At 33.9% G+C, this 18,444-nt stretch overlaps 3 protein-coding genes across 4 annotated transcripts; 2 read left to right on the forward strand and 1 right to left on the reverse strand.

Annotated features, from left to right (window-relative positions):
• Positions 1-557: 557 nt before the first annotated feature.
• LOC126737007 (glutamate receptor ionotropic, kainate 1) lies at positions 558-4,908 on the forward strand. The gene is made up of 7 exons (XM_050441676.1): positions 558-794; positions 1,381-1,460; positions 1,519-1,704; positions 1,761-2,091; positions 2,145-2,404; positions 2,587-2,825; positions 2,878-4,908. Exons 1-7 carry the CDS (start codon positions 725-727, stop codon positions 3,347-3,349), a joined length of 1,638 nt encoding a protein of 545 aa, XP_050297633.1. The 5' UTR covers positions 558-724; the 3' UTR covers positions 3,350-4,908.
• Positions 4,909-5,111: 203 nt separating this feature from the next.
• LOC126737006 (nose resistant to fluoxetine protein 6-like) lies at positions 5,112-11,205 on the forward strand. Its single transcript, XM_050441675.1, has 12 exons — positions 5,112-5,677; positions 6,610-6,782; positions 6,835-7,070; positions 7,128-7,243; positions 7,944-8,161; positions 8,212-8,384; positions 8,443-8,611; positions 9,470-9,663; positions 9,779-9,914; positions 10,177-10,366; positions 10,424-10,566; positions 10,879-11,205. The coding sequence occupies exons 1-12, from the start codon at positions 5,431-5,433 to the stop codon at positions 11,035-11,037; spliced, it is 2,154 nt and encodes a 717-aa protein (XP_050297632.1). The 5' UTR covers positions 5,112-5,430; the 3' UTR covers positions 11,038-11,205.
• A 655-nt stretch (positions 11,206-11,860) lies between these two features.
• LOC126737800 (DDB1- and CUL4-associated factor 8-like) lies at positions 11,861-18,430 on the reverse strand. Of its 2 annotated transcripts, none has more exons than XM_050442852.1 (9): positions 17,415-18,430; positions 14,750-14,985; positions 14,100-14,275; positions 13,729-14,039; positions 13,567-13,669; positions 13,215-13,451; positions 12,966-13,160; positions 12,787-12,903; positions 11,861-12,389 (listed from the first exon to the last, which is right to left on the reverse strand). In XM_050442852.1, the coding sequence occupies exons 1-9, from the start codon at positions 17,741-17,743 to the stop codon at positions 12,126-12,128; spliced, it is 1,968 nt and encodes a 655-aa protein (XP_050298809.1). In that variant the 5' UTR covers positions 17,744-18,430; the 3' UTR covers positions 11,861-12,125. The 2 variants fall into 2 exon arrangements, with proteins under 2 accessions (XP_050298809.1, XP_050298811.1); XM_050442854.1 differs by having other exon boundaries at positions 12,796-12,903; positions 17,415-18,427.
• Positions 18,431-18,444: the final 14 nt, after the last annotated feature.

Here is an 18,444-nt window from a genome sequence, read left to right on the forward strand (position 1 = left end):
TAGAAACTTTTAAAATAAAGAAATAGTCTCTCCAACCCCATAAAAACGAAACATTATCAGGGTTAATGGGATAAAGGCATAAAAATCGATGACATCACGTTAATACCGAATGACAACACGGCAATTATTTTAATATAGGCCTTCCCTTTAGGGATAAACAATTATAATGACACCAACGCTTCGAAATATAATATTAATGTACGTTCCTAATGGAAAAAAAAATGTTATGGGGCCAAAATAAATAAGTTGAAATATTATGAAAAAAGAATATTACTTTGTCAATGTTTTTCTGATGAAAAAACCTTTAGCATTTTTTATATTACAAATTTATTATCTATAACGTTAATATCCCTTTTTAAAAAGTAAATGCATGCAAGAAAAATAAAGTTTCTTGAAGTCTGTAAAATTGTTCAATTATATATTTTTTCAGTGTATAATAGGGACAATTTCCATATTTTTTTAAATCCATAATCATGTCTTTCTTTCTTTTATTTTATCCATGAATCTATCACGAAACATACATATATGTAGGTGACGTGCCAAGCCATCACATACGACGATATAATACAAACGTACACGTTCGACGCTATATCGCAATTTAGTGATATCAAAGCTGCGCCTCGTGACGTACATACGCGGTAATTTGGTTTTGAAAAAAAAATGCGTCTTAAAAAACGAAAATTTTCGGAAAAAAACGTTTCTCAATTTTTTTCGTAAAACGATTATGGGATTAGCGGAATTAGTGTTAACCGGATTAGCTGCCCTCTGTCTTAACTCGACCTGCGTGCAAGACCGTAAGTAAATTAACTTTAAATGAAAGTGCCAAATTAAACTGGCAAAAATGACAAATTATATGAAAAATTATTTAAAATAACTGATAATAAGTTGCCGCACTATTATTTCAATATTACATCAATTAACATTTACAAAAAGTACTTGTGATTTTATTGAAAAAATCATTAAACCTAAATTCTAAATCTGCTTTTCCTCGTCGGAAGAAGAAGTCACTTCGGAACCCTTTAATTACGATATCGCATTTTTTTTAAAGGCGTTTCGTATTTAGTTCTCGACATGGTACGTTTTAAATTATAAGATTGAAAACAATATTTTCATTTTGTACTGACCTTTTTAATAAATGTACCTTGAAAGTCTTAAAGTGCCACCAATCCTCCCTTGGATGTCGCAGTTTGAGACAATGTTTGAACTGTTTAATAACCTTCTTATCATAGGTTTTGTCTGACGAGGGTCTATCTTTATTGAAGAATTAATGTCCTGGTTTTTTACAAATTTGACAAACTTGAGCGGTTTCCTATTTTAAGAGAACCCTTACTGGGATATCTCAAAAGAAAACATCACAATTTGCTTGTTCATATTTTTCAGAGCCCAGTTTTATAACTAAACGATACGAAAAACTTAAAGAAGAACTAAAAAACGAAACGCTTATTGTCACAACTTTAAAGGTAATAAATATTACAACATACAGTTTTAATTATGAATAAGACACCGATTCCTTGCTAGAATGGTCCTTTGAGTGGATACAAGATAGTAGATGGGTCGCCCATAGGTACAGGGGTGGCCTTCGATATCCTCCATATCTTACAAGACGAATACGGCTTTAAATATGAACTTAAAATCCCGTCCGGTGACATGTTCGACTCTGATAGTAATGGAAAGGGGGGTGTGAGAAATATGTTGATTAATCAGGTAAATAAAAGCGATTTGCCAGAAGTTATTATTAATAAGAAATATATCACTTTCAGACGGTAGATGTGGCAGTGGCATTTCTACCGCAACAGTACGACGATTTGGTATCTTATTCCAGAAGTCTGGACACTGCCCAATGGGTGGTATTGATGAAAAGACCCAAAGAATCTGCGTCTGGCTCGGGTCTTTTGGCCCCATTTACTGGAACAGTCTGGACTTTGATAATCATTTCATTGTTGGCCGTAGGCCCGATTTTGTGGCTGGTAGTTTTGTTAAGAGCGAGAATGTGCAAGGAAGACAACGATATCGTTTTCTCTTTACCTTCCTGCATGTGGTTCGTTTATGGAGCGCTTTTGAAGCAAGGATCCACTCTTAGTCCAAAAACAGGTAAATTAAATAAAAATAATAAAATTTCAACTAGAACCATTTTTGTGTTTAAGACTCTTCGCGGATTCTCTTTTCCACCTGGTGGATATTCATAACAATATTGACGGCGTTTTATACAGCCAACTTGACGGCCTTTCTAACGCTATCGAAATTCACTTTGCCCATAGAGTCTCCGAATGATATCAGTAGTAAACGGTACAAGTGGCTTACAAATAAGGGCAATGGAATTTTGGAGCAGTTGGAAACCTCTAAAAAGTTTTCCATAGGAGACGGAAAGAGTTTGTTTGAGGAAATTGGTCTACCCAAAGTACAGGTAAATATTAAATTGACCGAAGTTAGACTACCAAGATATAGGGTAATAAACTGAATATATTTTTTTTTAATTTTGACCAAGAATTTCGCATTTATTCTTCATTTTAAATGAAATTTGGACTACATCTATTTTTTCTGCTCCTGCACTGACGTTTGTGGAAAACGCTTGTGTTATTTTTATAGGTAGATGCCGAAGAAGAGACCATCCTAAACAAGTACATATCCAAACAAAACTATATGTACATTAGAGAAAAAACAGTTCTAGAGCTAATCATGTACGACGATTACAAAAGAAAAGTAAACACCAACATCGAGGAGAGTGAGAGATGCACTTATGTCATCACCACTTTTCCTGTATGCGTCTTTCCCAGATCATTTGCGTTCAAGCCAGGCTTTAAGTACAAGGAAATATTTGATCAAACGTAGGTATGCAATAATAAATAAATAAATAAATTAGTAAAACTGTTTCCTTAGAATTCAACATTTAAGCGAATCGGGCATAACGGAGTTTAAACAACGAGAATTTTTACCAGACACGACTATCTGTCCCCTAAATTTGGGCAGTAAAGAGCGTAAACTTCGAAATTCCGACTTGATGATGACTTATATGATAGTGGGAGGCGGACTGATTATTTCCACCATAATATTCGCCATAGAATTACTAATTGTCTATGTGAAACGAGACAATTGTTGCCAAAAACAACACGGCAGATCGACGCAGTTATTTTCGAAGAGTTACAAAGTCCAGTATCATGGTCAACCGTTTGTGACTCCTCCCCCGTCTTACCACACGCTGTTTAGTAAACCACCGATAGCACCAGGGAGCGAGTGTAAGAAGGAAGTGATCAACGGAAGACAATATTGGGTGATAAATGATAAGAATGGGCTTACCTCGCTTATACCACAAAGGGCTCCGTCTGCCTTATTGTTTCAGTACACCCAATAAAAATAGGTGCACGTTTGGGTTTTTTTAGATTAGGATTGAAAAAAAACGACACTTTGTTATCGATTTTCTCTTTTTCACATACAGGGTTAAAGGTGTATTAACAGTGTAAAATTTATAAGAAGTTTCTTTGATTTTATTATAAAATAAGTACACGTTGACTGCCATCATACAAATGTTTTTTAGTACTTTCTTAATGTATCTATATCTTTTTTGATGCACATGTGGTACATGCGGCCCGCTAAGCTAATTTGGATTATTAACATGACTTGGAAAAAGTTGAGATCGGATTTTTTTTTATAATAAAACCTTTCCGTTATATTAATTAAATTAATACCCGCTAACATTAGTATTTATTTCAATATATCTATATATTTTTTTTAAATAAAATTAAAACGCTAAATACATTTTCTCGTTTATCAGATTTTAATCTGCCTCATGTTACGGGGAGTAAGAAGAACGATCTGCTTTTACCAATTAAAGTGAACTCTCCAACTGTGCGAATTATTCTTGATACATTTTCCTATTTCAAATTTCACTACATAACTTCAGGATAACTTAAGGATTGATGATCCTCTATTCTTATGTAAACTTTCCCTTAATGTGCAGCCATTAACAATAAACATCTAAATTCTCCTTTTTTTAGTATGTGTAATCTATATATTAAAATACAGGATTGTAATTTGTTTATAGTTCGGTGAAATAATTTACATTTAAGATTGTACTACGATTAGTTGACCCAGTGTAATATAATCTGTAAAGTTCAAACAAATAAATAAACTCCTGGAATAGCTATAGGAAATGAATATATTCCTGGTACAGCTGCCTCAAACATGCTGGATTATAAAACTGTTTAGTATGTCTTACTATGAACCCACACTTTGTTTGTAATGTATTTATAAGGAGGCATAAATGTTATCAAAGACCACTCTTAAGTAAGTAATCTCATTGACGCGTTTAAGCAACAATTAATATGGAATTTGTGCGGATATATGATACTGTATACATATGTATATCCTATGTTATGAAAAAACCACACATTTACCTATATTATTGTACATTTTATTCTTGATTGACCACTGAATGACACTATCTATATGGGACTATCTATATGTTTGGGACTATAGGCTATAACTGCATTTATGTAAAGAATTATGATAGTATATACATATGGACCCGTTCACTAATCTCGACATTTTCTGCATTGAACTGAACAATCTTAAAAGTCAATTGCTTTTTATCAATATGGGTCAAGTGAACTGTTTGCAATTTATGTATTGTACAACAATTGTGAGTTCATACATACTGATTGTTGTAACTGTTGTTGATTTATCGTTTTTTTGTTCCATTAATTGTTGTCTACATTTAAATAAATCAAAAGCTTTTAAATCGAATTTCAAGGTGTGACACGTATGTGGGTCATACAATCATATGGCAGTTAACGTTTGATTTATAGTCAATTCAGAAGTAAAAAGTTTTCGTTTTTTTTTTCACATTGCCGAACATACTGTATATTTATATATGTTTATTTTGCACAATCAAATATATATTTTTTTGACGTCTTTTTAATGGCTTTATTTTTATGAATTTATGATATATTATAAAAATAGCATTGTCTTTGGTTTATATAGATATTTAATTAATGGGGCTAAAATATGATGATTGTTCTGAGATCAGATTTTTATTGTTTGGTAAATAATATTCCAAAAAAATCTAGACTTTGATAAAATGCGTATTGAAATAGTAGGAATTTAGTTAATAGAAAAATCTTTTGCATTTGTGCTGTGTCCATATTCACGTTTACTAGTATATATTTAAAATTAATAAATAACAGAAAAATCTGTACGTATGATTGGTATTTATACAAAAATGTTCACTAGGATTTGTGCCGTATAAAACAAAAATATTTTAATCCTTATAATTGCATTTGAGGGGTCACCAACATTCGGTTATCACGTAAAAAGTATCGCACGAATCTTTCGAGCACTTTTAAAAATTATCTTTCCATCAGCACTTGTGCAAGTATGAAATATTAGAAAACAAGTCTTTTAATTAAAAGACGATCGCAGTATTTAATTTGTACTATGTGGCCCAACTGGATTTTTTTTTTGCTTTTTACCTCAACAAATAGTGATTTAATTGAGCCTAGCAGAGCAATTCCGATATGGGCAGAGACGTTATTCCCTTATTTCCAAAATTATTTGTTACAATTAGAAAGGCCCATACAGGAGAATCTTCAGTTTGTGAGTGAAAAGTGTGCGATCCAGATCGGCTGGTTTTTTCAAGATTTGACGAATTTCACTGACGACGATGAAATGTGGGCCTTGAAAAGTAAGTGTACCTACTTTAAATTAAGAATTAGTGCAGTTTATAGTTCGTGAACAAAATAATTGGTAAAAATCTAGTTAATTTAGCAACTTTCTGATAATTGCGCTTAAAATTATAGGAAATGGTTCAGAACGGAAACGTCGAAAATAAAAACTGAATTCAGGTTTCCTTGTCCTTAAAAAGTTGTCCTAATAATGTTTTTACAGATTTTAAAAATACGTTGAAATAAAAAAAAAAATACAGCTATTTTTCTAAAATGCAACTTTTTGATTTTTTCTAAATATTTCAAAACTGGAAAAAGATAAAATCGTTCTGAAAGCGGCACTAAATTGGTAACTAAATGCCCTACAACTTTCCCCATGGACTCGCTTAAAAACGAGGTTTTCTTTTTTGCAAACGTTAGAAAACCATGAAATATGAAATCTCCAATCAAAATTAGGGCGCAAAGGGCATTTTTTATACATAGAAAAAAACAACAAATATCATCTAAAAAAATTTCTTTTTCATCATTTAACACTTACTGGATAGACATTGACACCTCACTGTGATAAATCCAAACGCTATACTTAATGCTCGACATCTGAAATTAAGCTAAATCTAAAGGAGAATCATAAGTAAGGAGAAGGCAAATTGTAAATCCAACTCAACTTCCTCCCTATCAAATCCTGCAAAACAAATTTTTTTTTCCTAATGTTTTTTATGTATAAAAAACACTTTCCGCGCCCTAATTTTTTATTAGATACATTTTCATGGTTTTTAACGTTTGAAAAAAAGAAAACCCGTTTTTTAAGTGAGACCATTTATGTATGTAATTATCAAATCCAATTGAAAAATCGGAATATCGTTTCTAGTGAAAATTTCGCAATTAATTTTAAGTGCGATTTTTAGAAAAGTTACTAAACTATATAGACCTTTGCCCCGATTTTTTTTTATAGTGGCCGATGCATCGACAAAAATTCCCTCGGGTATCATGAACCTGAATGTTGGCGACTGGATGGGAAGTTTCGATGAGTGCTTGGAAATAAAGAGCGTGAAACGAGAACTTAAGGGCAATTATTGTTTGGCCACCCTGTATATTGATATCGATTTTCAAGAACTTCTTTCAAGGGTAAATTAAGTCCAAAATAGTAATTCAAAAAATTATCGTTACTTGATTTGAGGATTTTTTCACGACAAGTTCGGACTCCAATGTGACAAGCAACACGGACAACTTTCAACAAAATCATCCTACCGTATCGTATCCCTCATTAGGGATTTGTATCCCGGATGGCTGCACCAAAGAGGATTTAGCCGACCTGGTTAAAAACGCATTTAACTTTTCATTTCCTATCGAATATAAATGTCAAACTTACGAAGATACTTATCCACCACTGACTATTGAAGCTTGGATAGTTATGTAAGAATTTAATGACAATCCAAATCTTTTTTTTTCCAATTTAATTACCTTTTTTAGATCCTTCTTCATTTTTATAGCGGTCTTTATGATCTCAATTACAGCGTATGACATTCAAGGTTATTTTTACCAAAAAGAGCGGAACGTAGAAGACGGTAATGATTGTGAAAATACAGGTAAGTCAAATTTTATCAAAAAAGATTTTTTTCATTCCTATTTAAGTGGCCAATGCATAAATGGTTCTCTTTTTTAATAATGTCTTATACTCTAGCCTGAATAAATAATACTTCACGGCAACAATTTGTGAAAAGCTTTCGATTATGTAAAGCATAATAATTTATTTATCAAATTCCGTCTACTTACAGTCTTTTTAGAACAATTTGACATACGAACGTTATTTGTACCTCAAAAACTTTGTGATTTACAGGCAATTTTATCAAGCAAGGACCAAGACCTGTCAGATTTGTGGTTTTTAAAACACAATACGTGTTATACGTGCATAATTTCGGAACTACTAGGAATATTCTCATAATTTTTTCACACCAATATAATGTAATTCCTGTAAATGGATTTGACGGTGTGATCCTAAGTTAAGAATTTCGCCAGTTAGGCTAGATTTTGTTGGGACACTTTTTCTTGAAAATTTTCTCGGGTAATTTTTACTATGCTTGGGAATATCTTATGAAATAATAGGAATATTCTTAAAAGAGTTTTGGCTAAGGAAGGGCCATTTATTTCAGTACCTACGGGTACTGTAAGCTGCTAAGGATTTTTAAGAAAACAATATTTTTTTCAGACAGTCTTACCTTTTTTTAATCATTTTTCTGTATTTATTTATAATATGGTCTAAATATAAATTTAATATTTTCATTTTAGCAAAAACCCGACCCGAAAAGCATATTCTTGTGAAAGCCTTTTCAATGTACACAAACGGTAAAAAACTATTTCGATCCGGTAAAAGTGAATCGCCTGACCACTCATACATAGATTGTCTTGCCGGTATCAAAGTGTTGAGTATGCTTTGGGTCCTTATAGGGCACACTTTTTCACTCACACTTTCTGGCCCTTTGGCGAATGGTAGGGACGCATTGAATGTAAGTTTTACATTTAAACTAAACAAAAATAATTAATCAATTTTTTCCAGTATATAGTCAAAACGGAAAGTCTGTTTTTCGCAAACGCCGTTTTTGCAGTAGACACGTTTTTAATGGTATCAGGTTTACTAGTGTTCTACGGATTTTTTAAAGTCAAAGAATCCGAAGACAGCAATATCACTTTTGGCTGGCTCGGGAAGTTTTATCTTCATAGACATCTAAGGTGGTAGATAGAGCACACTGACTCTACACTGATATTTCATTATATCAGTTATTTTTAGACTGACACCTGCTTTTGCAGCGGTGGCATTAGTAAGTGCCACTTTGCTTCAACCAATGGGTTCGGGACCACATTGGAATTTCATTACCGACAATTTCCAAGGATTTTGTCGAACAAATTGGTGGTCTTCTTTAATATATTTCCAGAATTATATTGATGTCAGTCATTGGGTAAGTGTATATTATTATTACAAGTTAAAATAACCCAGACGGCACAATCTATCCCATGGACATCCTAATATTTCCTCTTTTTTGAAAGATGAATGTCATTGACTCGGCAACGTTGGTTGTTGATTGCCTCAGGTAATTGCTTGATAGTAAGACTGTCCTAATTGATCTTAAAGGATATTTTGAATGTTTTGTCGGGCGCACCAGCGGGACAACGCTGCCAGACTGAAATGACGACCCGACGAGATAATAAAAAATGCTCTCGTTAATGGCGAAAAGTGAAACTTAGCATTGTAAATTGGCATATTCATTTGTCAACTAAATTTTTAAAAATTAAAATATTTAAAGTTTTATTTATTATCAGTTTAAACAAGTCACAAACTTTACCGGTAATAGGACCATAAAATCAATGTTTTTACTGGACAGATAATTTGTTGATGCAAAGGGATATGTAAAAAATACAAAGACCAATGGATAGTAACTGCTTCTCATCTACTAACTTGGTTCTCATTTTGAACGGATAAAATAGAATTGTTCTTCCGCTGTATTTGCAAAATGATTTCACATTTTTTTTTTCGACCAATAATGGATGCCTAATAATATATCTATAAAAATAGGAGTCCTATCCATTGGATTGAGGTAAATCAACTATACTTTTCAAAATATCTTTTGGAATACCAAACCTCCATTGAATAAAGATAATTTAAAATTCATTGCTTGTAGCAAATTACCGTTCAGAGGATGTTCACAATGAATCCATGGACATTTCAAACTAATTTGGACCAATGCAGGACATCCATTGGAGAATATGTGCTGTTTGGAAACTAATTCCTTCCACAAGTTGCAACTCGATTTTTTCAGTGTGTGGGTCAAACGTGGTACCTGAACATCGACTATCAACTCTACTTGCTCGCGCCACTATTTCGTTGGGCTTTAATGGGCAAGCCAATAATTGGAGTTTTGTTGCTCCTTGTGGCCACATCAGTTCCTATGGTCATATCGTTTTATGTCACATGGATACACCAGTTACCAGCGATTGTAACTAACTTATATGGGTATAAAAAAACAACAATATAGAGAATTTAAAAAGAATTACTTAGGTTCTGTAGGCCGAAAGTAAAGATTTTTAAATTCTTTATTCCGAACACTAATTATAGGATTTTGTTCCAGGAATATAACGAATTTCCACAATTTGTATTATTTAACAACTCATACCAGAGCTGCCCCATGGTTTATAGGGGCGATATATGGTTATTATATTGCACAAATAAAGTTCGGAGCTAAAAAAATTATTCGACTCCCTAAGGTACATAATATACCTTATATTGAATAAACACGCTCTAACTGTGTTTAAACGCAACATCTTCAGTCAGTAACGTCTACCGACCTATTTATTTATTCTGGCACGGTTTTTGGATTCTTACACGTAAGCTTCAAATAAGTGAAAAACAAATAGCAAAACTATTACCTAACATTAACAGCAAAGTGACTGAAGATAATGCACTCCAATCGCATGAAATTGTGCCATTAGTGGTACTCCATTTGTGTAAATTTTTAAATTTTTTTAGATATATTGGTGGATTTCTTGCGGCTTATCCTTAACTATGTTATGCGGTGTCACGTTCACGTTTGGAAGTAAATCGCTTACGGATGCGGAATACCATAAATGGCACAACGCCCTTTTTAATTCCCTGGCACGTCCCACATGGGCCGTTTGCGTAGGTTGGATCTGTTTTTGTTGCGTTAACGGATATGGAGGTAAGTTTTGCCAAAATGTCAACATCTTTTTTGAATATAGGTGCTTTGTTTTTTTAGGAATAATTAACTGTTTCTTATCGCTGAATATTTTCAAAATACTAAACAGATTTACTTACTCCATATATCTACTTCACGTAACCATGATTTACATGATAACATTTAGCGCTAAAAAGGCTGGATATTTTACACTATTTAACGTGGTATGTATATATGATTTAGTTCAAGCTGATTGTACAGTAGATTTAAATAAAAAAGAAAAATTGTACAACGGCCCACGGCTTCACAAAACATTTGCGTATAAAAATAAGAGAGCGTGGCAGTAACCTCTGTGGAATACCGACCTCGAATACTCTTCCATCAGAATGAAAAATTTCCATTTTAAAGGGCGCTCTTTCATTATAAACTCTGTCTATACCATTTTCAATTAGCTGTTGGAATTTTTTCTTCCGAAGTACAACTAGCCTAGTCTAATTTAAAAGTAGCTATATTTGTTAATAAATATTTCTTTTCAGTTTTATTCGTTTTGGGGCATCACAATGATATCCTTCATACTCTCGATTTTTTGGGTGTTGGCGTTTGAATCACCCCCGATTGCCCTCGAAAAATTTATATTTGCGAGCCGTTCCAACACATCTAAAGAAGAACCTGCTGCCACATCAAAAGCTGATTAGATTTTATCACTAGCTGATGCCATTGATCATTTTTACTATTTTCGATTAATGAAAAATCTTTTAAATTACTAAAACACGTTTGTGTTCAACCTAAAAGAAATGAATGGATTAAAAATGACTTTGTATAGATTTGAAATGAAAATATTAAATATTTCTTTAAAGACAAAAGCAATGTGTTTTCTTGGTAACTTAAGTATTTTTTTGTTATAACTTGATTCCTTCTATTTTTTACTTCGAACTGAATAGACCATATAAAACAAATATACAGAATGTATAACCAATACAATACAGTATAAATTACGAGACAGTTTGAACACTCACCAAAACTCTTTATATTAATCTCGAGACGTGAGTGTTACCGTACTTAGGATTTTTGTGACTTTTAGTGCATCATTGAACCGACATGTTTTTAATATACAGGGTGTCAAAAATGTTTCTATGGACAACAAAAAACTTTTTTGGTTCATGTGTATTATTTTGAAAAATAGTGATTTTGCAGAGGAATTTCTTACCGGTAAGCTGTGTGGGGTGGGGGTAACGGTTGTCTTGAAAAAACGTTTTAAAAATTAAGAATACTAAAAAATAATATAAATTATAGTTAATTTTCTATAAACTGAAAAAGTGAAATATTAAATAAATCAAATTTTTTTCTCTGAGATACCTAATTATTTACTGCAAAAAAAATATTTTTTAATGAAATTACACTTAGTATCACACTTTATATTGAGTCATGTAGTGTGTGATGCTCTTGACTAAATTCGAATGTAACTTATTATATTTTTATGATTACAATGTAATTGGATTCCGTAGATAAATAAATAAATTACCATCGAACTCTATATATTTCGAAAATAAATTCCACAAAATACAATAAAGGGGAACCGTTCATAAATTGCATTTTTTTTTTAAAGCTAGAAATTAGTTTCATTTTTACAGATAAAGCATGTATTTATTATATATGTACACGTAACAAACAATGACGACAAAAAATAAAGCTGCGTTTGAGTAATTTATGAACGATCCCCAGTTTAAAAAAATAATAGTAATAATTAACAATAAAGAAACTAAAAAAGTATGCGAGAAAAAAATCAAGAGGTGGCACAGACCGTTCCGTTTTCGTCATCGAGCGGATCCTCGTCCTCGCTGTCGGACCTCCAGGAGATCGAGGAGCTCTCGTCATCGCTCGAATCGACGTTCCACGGGTTCGAGTCGTTTTCCTCCGCCTCCTCCGCCTCCTGCTGCCCGACGGGTTCCCTCTCGCCAGAATTCCGTCTTCGATTACGTCGATCGCCACCTGCCGCTTGTCGGGAGTTTCTCGACGCTCGCAGACTATGCCAGAGCATCCACAGTACCTGCGGGCAAAAGTACGATGCGCATAACAAGTCATAATTTTAGAATTACAAGAAACAATAAATATTTTGAAGCTTTAAAAACAGTCCCGTAGCCAAACAAAGAGAATTAATGAAATTTCAAAAACAATAAAATTATATTATAAGAAACAATTATTATTGTCACTGTTTTTGAAACTTCAGAGTTCGCCTTGTTTGACTACTTACCGATCCTACCATCCGAAAGGCCACGAATCAAACGGATCTTCACTTTCAGAATCAGAAGAATACTAAAAATATTTTCATGCTAATAAATATAAACAATCACTTATGATACATGCAAAGTTTCTTTTATATGATGCCGAAACGAACACAATTTCGCATTACATAAAAGAACCCTCAACGTATCGCCATGTCTTACATCGTATACCTGATGGTTCTCCGAACGTCCGTCATGATAACGATTTCTTCTGTTTGCTTTTATTGTCGCGTTCAGTCCTACTAGTGTCGGTTCCTCTTCGCAGGACGGCACCCAAAGCTAAAACATCAGTGTCTGTTAGTGCGTTTACTCTGAAATATTGACTAATGATGTGGTCGTACTTTGACGTCCCAGTCAAGTCCGCTGGTGGCCAAAAACGGCAACTGTGGATGCGGTTCCAGACAATTGACTACACCGTTATCATCGGCCAACAGAAATTGCACGATCGATTCCGTTCGTTTCTCCCAGAAAAACACGTGGGCGCAATCGGAGCCGCTCATTATAAATTCTGAACGGGGGCCGAAAAACGAAACGCCCTAATAAAGAAAATGAATAAAATGAAAACAAACTTCTGATAAAACATGAATTACTTTGATAGTGGCTCCATTCCTGTGTCCGGAATACCTGTGCACGTACTCTCCGCATCCCTTATCAGTATCAAACAAATAAATGTCGTCATCATTATACGAGGCCAAAATTTCGCGCCCGTCGTGATTGTACACGGCGCAAGTGATGTGCAGCCCCCGCGAAAATCGATCGTCAGTCTTTTTATACGGGCAGAACTCCGCCAAAGGTTTCGAACTACTTCTTTGATCATATATCCTTACCTGAAAACAAAGCTTTTAATATAATCTAATAATGATTTTCTTCTGGTACCGTGTGTAGAGTATTTTCTTTTCACACATTCCAGGGTTCATAAAGTTTAGCTATTTCTATACTTACAGAAGAAGCTCGACCTGCAACACAAAACTCATTAGAATTCAAGGGATGACCGTGAATACTATAAAGTGCCACTTCTCCCTCTTCTTCTTTTACATGTACAATCCTAATAATAAACAAATTAAATAAAAGCACACAAATAATTTCTCTATTACAAAAACTCACCTGTCCGGTCTGCTTCGTCTCACATCGTGTCTTAACACCTTCCCATCTTCACCCGCACTTAAAACCACTTGAGGTTGATCGTTTAAAACGGCCAATTTATGACAGGGCCCCCTGTGCGAGCCCAACCTTCGGCTTTCGGAATGTCCGTCGTTCCTAATTTGCATGTAATCTACCAATCCGTCTCTACCGCAAGTGGCCAAGTGAAAATCCGGACCCTTCAAGTCTAAAAATTTCGTTTGGAAAATGTTCCTTCTATGTTGGGTGTCGGTTTTTACGTGAACTTTTCCGACTCTCCAGTCCCAGATTATCACCTAAATGAAAGGAATAGAATAATAGGCATGCGATGATTAGCGTGATCGGTGCTCCATTACCTGTAAATCATCGGAACCACTCGCTAAATAATTCCCGTCCGGACTAAAATTAAGACTATTGACACAGCCCTCGTGTTTTTCTAATTTGTACATCAGTTCTAACTTTTGGACACTGAAAAGTGAACCATAGCAACGTTGCTGAAATAGACTAGGGGTGACTAGTTTGGCTGGAAAACCTAAATTCAAAAAAGTTATTTTTAGTACATAAATGCCACATTATTTATATCAACTATTTATACCTAGAAATCATAGTAAGTTATCAAACGCACCATGTTGAGGAATATTTAACACCTCAACATCATTCAACAAGTTTTTAAGTCATTTAGTTTTATTGCAACAATATTTGATTGATTTTACAAAACTTTGCTTAATTTAAAAAGGTGGGCCATATTATGTGCCTTTGAGGCTTGGAAGGAATACTCATGTGCTTAGCCAGGATTTTGCCCTCATTATCATTAGGATTATCCGTAGTATTTAGCTTGGGCTACTCTAGTTGTATTACAATCACAAAGTTGTCGTTTAATTGTCACAATAAATTATAATTGATATCTATTATTTTAAGGTTTATAATTTATACAAATTGTGATGAATAAAATTATATTTCATTTAATTTGATTTGAAATAAGGATCACATCATTTGACTTACTTACCATATTGTCTGGTCTTGATTTGAGGCAGCAAAAACCAATTATGTTTGGGTTTTTCTTTTGTCAGAACATCATTCACTTGAACCTCCTCATCTGAAGAATGTGGATAAGTATCCGTACTGTCTATCATTGTGTTTTCTGAACTGCTGCGTCTACTACTGAACCCTTCTGAGTCACAGGATTCTACAGATACATTGTTTGTGTCTCTGGGCCCTACATTTGTTGATTCTAATGTTGACCTAAGAAAAAACCACTCAAATATAATATAATAGAACAGTTACATCAACATTTTACACAAAAATTTTCAGGTGTTTGCGTGTATTATGTTAATACAGGTGGTATGAGAACTAAAATAAAAGATTTTCAGCAGGCGCTTAGTTGCTGCTGCTATGATATTGTTATGATTGCAGAGACTTGGTTAACATCTGAATATTCAGATGCTGAAATTGGTGTATCAAACTATTATTTATATAGATATGATCGCAAATAGGTACGAATACTACCAAGGCTCATGGAGGTGGTGTATTGATTACAGCTAAAAAGAGTTTATGTACACATAGAATTGGTATCCCACTTGTTGATGTGGATATTTATCAGATCTATTTGACTTTTACAATAGATAATCAAAGCTTTGTTGTTGGTTGCATTTATATACCATCTCCATCTCCATCTTCACTTCAAGCCTATTTAAGCCATTGTGAATCCGTTGAATATGTGAATAGTAGATATTCAAGTAGTTTGTTTGTCTTGGCAGGTGATTACAATTTACCACATGCTAGATGGGAGAATGATGATCTTGGTTTGGTGGTTGGCTGTCTGGAGAATGACAGAGAGTCTGTGCTTTCTCTGGCCAACTGCTTTAGCATCTATAACTTTTTCCAGGTTAATGGGGTTTTAAATACCAACAGGATTTCATAAGAATGAAATTCTGGCATTCTTCCTAACGAAATGTGTTTGTGTTCTTATGAAACCAATACTGCTCATTTTTAACAAATCTCTAGGTACTGGTTCTTATCCCACTCTCTGGAAGAGAAGTTTTCTAAAACCCATTTTTAAATCTGGTAGTAGAAATGAAATTTCCAATTATCGGGCTGTGTGTAACCAGTCTGAGTTGCCAAAGCTGCTTGACTGCCTGGTTAGTCATAGAATTGCCTGGAGTTTTAAATCTTTATTTAATCCTGAGCAATTTGGATTTATAGAAGGCAGATCTACTGATGCTAATTTGGTGCTGTATGTCAACTACCTCTACCGCAGCTTGGAGAAGGGACTTCAGGTTGACTCAATATATACAGATTTTTCCAAGGCTCTTGATAGGGTTAACCATGGGATACTCTTGCAGAAGCTTAGGGCTTTAGGTATTGTGGGGCCTCTTCTTCAGTGGATCTCGGGATTCATCAGAGGTAGAACCCAGATTGTTATTCTTGGAGGTACATGTTCCTCTGAAATTTTGGTGCCATCTGGGGTGCCACAGGGCTCTCACTCAGGCCCTGTTTTGTTTTGCCTCTTCTCTCAATTTAGTTTGGAAACTTGAAGATTGTCATGTGCTAATGTTTGCTGATGATGTGAAGCTATTTAGGCTTATCACATCCCTTTCTGATGCTGTGCTTCTGCAAAAAGATGTTAATTTGTTCTTTGATTGGTGCCACTTGAATAGAATGTCCCTTCATATCAATAAGTGCCATAAGATTACTTTTTCTAAGCAAAAAAACCCTACTTATTGCTTTTCTTTATAAAATAAATAATGTAGCAATTGGTGTCAAAACAGAGGTTTCTGACTTAGGAATATTTATTGACTCCAGGTTGTCTTTTAAAAGTCACATCAATCAGATGACTGGTAGGGCAATGAAAATAGGTCTACAACTGATTTGTCTTTGTTTACTTTTAGATTATTTTATTGCTCTCTTGTTAGGCCCATCTTGGAGTATGGCTCAATTGTGTGGTCCCCATCATATAACTGCTACATTGAGCAGATTGATAAAACTCAAAATAAATTTTTAAGGGTGGCTGCCTTTAGATGTGGTTAAAGGAGACAGGAGTATTACTATCAGTGGGTCAGGGATAACCTAAACTTACCCACATTAGAGTCACGAAGAACATTACTCGACTTATGTGTTATGCATAAGGTTTTAACTACTACTATAGATTGTCCCGAGTTATTGTCTCTTTTTAAACTTAGTGTGCCTTCCAAATTGAATAGACAATCAGAAATATTTTCAGTCCCATTCCACCATACCAAATTATTATGGTATAAATGAGCCAATTACAAGAATGGCTTGAAATGTTAATGGTCTGTCAGGACAGATAAGCTTTTTTGACTCTAGGATTACATCTTTTAAGGGGCAGTTAAAGAATATTATTTCATAGGGGCTTTAATTAATTAACTCATCTACACCTTTCATTGATTTATAGATAGTTTTGTATCTGAATATATATGTTTGTATGGGTATGCTATATAACACTTTTGTAAATGGATTCCGTAAATAAATAAAAATAATATATGACTATGAAATCTACTCAGAATTTTACTCATTCTTTATTTTATAATGACATTTTCTCTCCTACCTATGAAGTAATACCATGATAATATATTTGATTTGTGTTTAATACTTTATATCTTGACATTAATAACACTTTCCTTTACATGACATTTCATTCAATTTTGACTTACCTGTCATTTACATCTTCATCACCACCTAATCCTTCTTCAGTACCATTCACAGTCTGTGCGTTTCCAGTCGATATATTCAAAGTATCCTCAGGATTATCAATCACAATATTATTTCCCTCATTGGTAGGACTAGTTGCAACACCGCTGTCTTTACTGGTGCTCGCTGTAGAACAATCATTATCATTATTGGAAACTTGTTCAGAATTATTGGAAGAGCTTGAGGTGTCTTCCGTATCAAAATCCGTTCGCATACGTTTCGCATCCTTTTGATTAGGATCCGTTAATAATAATTTGGCTCTATTATCATCTGGCATCTTTTCATCTTCCATAGTCTAAAAATATATTAAACAAAAACGCAATTTTTCGATATTTCAATATGGGTTCAAGTCCATTGAGATCAGGTTTTACTCTTCACGAGTTCTTAGTGGTTTATTGTGACAATTAAATAAATATATCCTTAGGGAGGGTGATTTCCTTCAGTGTATTTTCTAAATACAGGAAATAAATAAAAATAATTCAAAAGCACTAAGCACACAGACCTGACACTTGACTGACAGTAGTTAATCACAGCTGACTTTGCTAAGGTTAGGTATGAAAGTATTCTCTAGTTTTAATGCGTAACGGAATACTATATATATAAAATATACTGAGTAATTAAACTAATTCAGAAGTTTAACGAATAATTGCTTTATATCTGTTGTATGTCCTCAAAATTCAGTGGGTGCAACATTCCTCGACGTTTCAGTGGCTCTTATACGAGTTTCCTATCTAAATAGTATTAATCTATGATGATTCGGACACTCTCCTTTTACTTTCTCTATGGTATTAATTATCCATAGAAATATGATAACCCTTTCTCTACATCTAGATAATACCTCGATGAGGTAGCAATTAAAAAACAAAAGTGAGTACCGGTAGTAGCTTCCTACGAGCGCAAACACGACCTTCTCGTACGACTGCTAATCTGATATGATTATAATGATATTTGAATATTTAAACTGATGATACTGAATAAACATTTTAATGGAAA

This window comes from Anthonomus grandis, chromosome 6 (assembly GCF_022605725.1).
Source record: "Anthonomus grandis grandis chromosome 6, icAntGran1.3, whole genome shotgun sequence".
NCBI classification, from domain to species: domain Eukaryota; kingdom Metazoa; phylum Arthropoda; class Insecta; order Coleoptera; family Curculionidae; genus Anthonomus; species Anthonomus grandis.

Excerpts from the sequence above, each read along its gene's own strand:
- LOC126737007 (XM_050441676.1), top strand. The coding sequence starts at position 725 with ATGGGATTAGCGGAATTAGTGTTAACCGGATTAGCTGCCCTCTGTCTT. Across the intron at positions 795-1,380 it reads CTCGACCTGCGTGCAAGACC|AGCCCAGTTTTATAACTAAA; the intron begins GTAAGTAAATTA and ends CATATTTTTCAG. Across the intron at positions 2,092-2,144 it reads CACTCTTAGTCCAAAAACAG|ACTCTTCGCGGATTCTCTTT; the intron begins GTAAATTAAATA and ends TTTGTGTTTAAG.
- LOC126737006 (XM_050441675.1), top strand. The coding sequence starts at position 5,431 with ATGTGGCCCAACTGGATTTTTTTTTTGCTTTTTACCTCAACAAATAGT. Across the intron at positions 8,385-8,442 it reads TATCTTCATAGACATCTAAG|ACTGACACCTGCTTTTGCAG; the intron begins GTGGTAGATAGA and ends AGTTATTTTTAG. Across the intron at positions 10,567-10,878 it reads ATTTTACACTATTTAACGTG|TTTTATTCGTTTTGGGGCAT; the intron begins GTATGTATATAT and ends ATTTCTTTTCAG.
- LOC126737800 (XM_050442852.1), bottom strand. The coding sequence starts at position 17,743 with ATGGAAGATGAAAAGATGCCAGATGATAATAGAGCCAAATTATTATTA. Across the intron at positions 13,452-13,566 it reads TTGCAGGTCGAGCTTCTTCT|GTAAGGATATATGATCAAAG; the intron begins GTAAGTATAGAA and ends CTTTGTTTTCAG. Across the intron at positions 12,904-12,965 it reads GACTTGACTGGGACGTCAAA|CTTTGGGTGCCGTCCTGCGA; the intron begins GTACGACCACAT and ends CTGATGTTTTAG.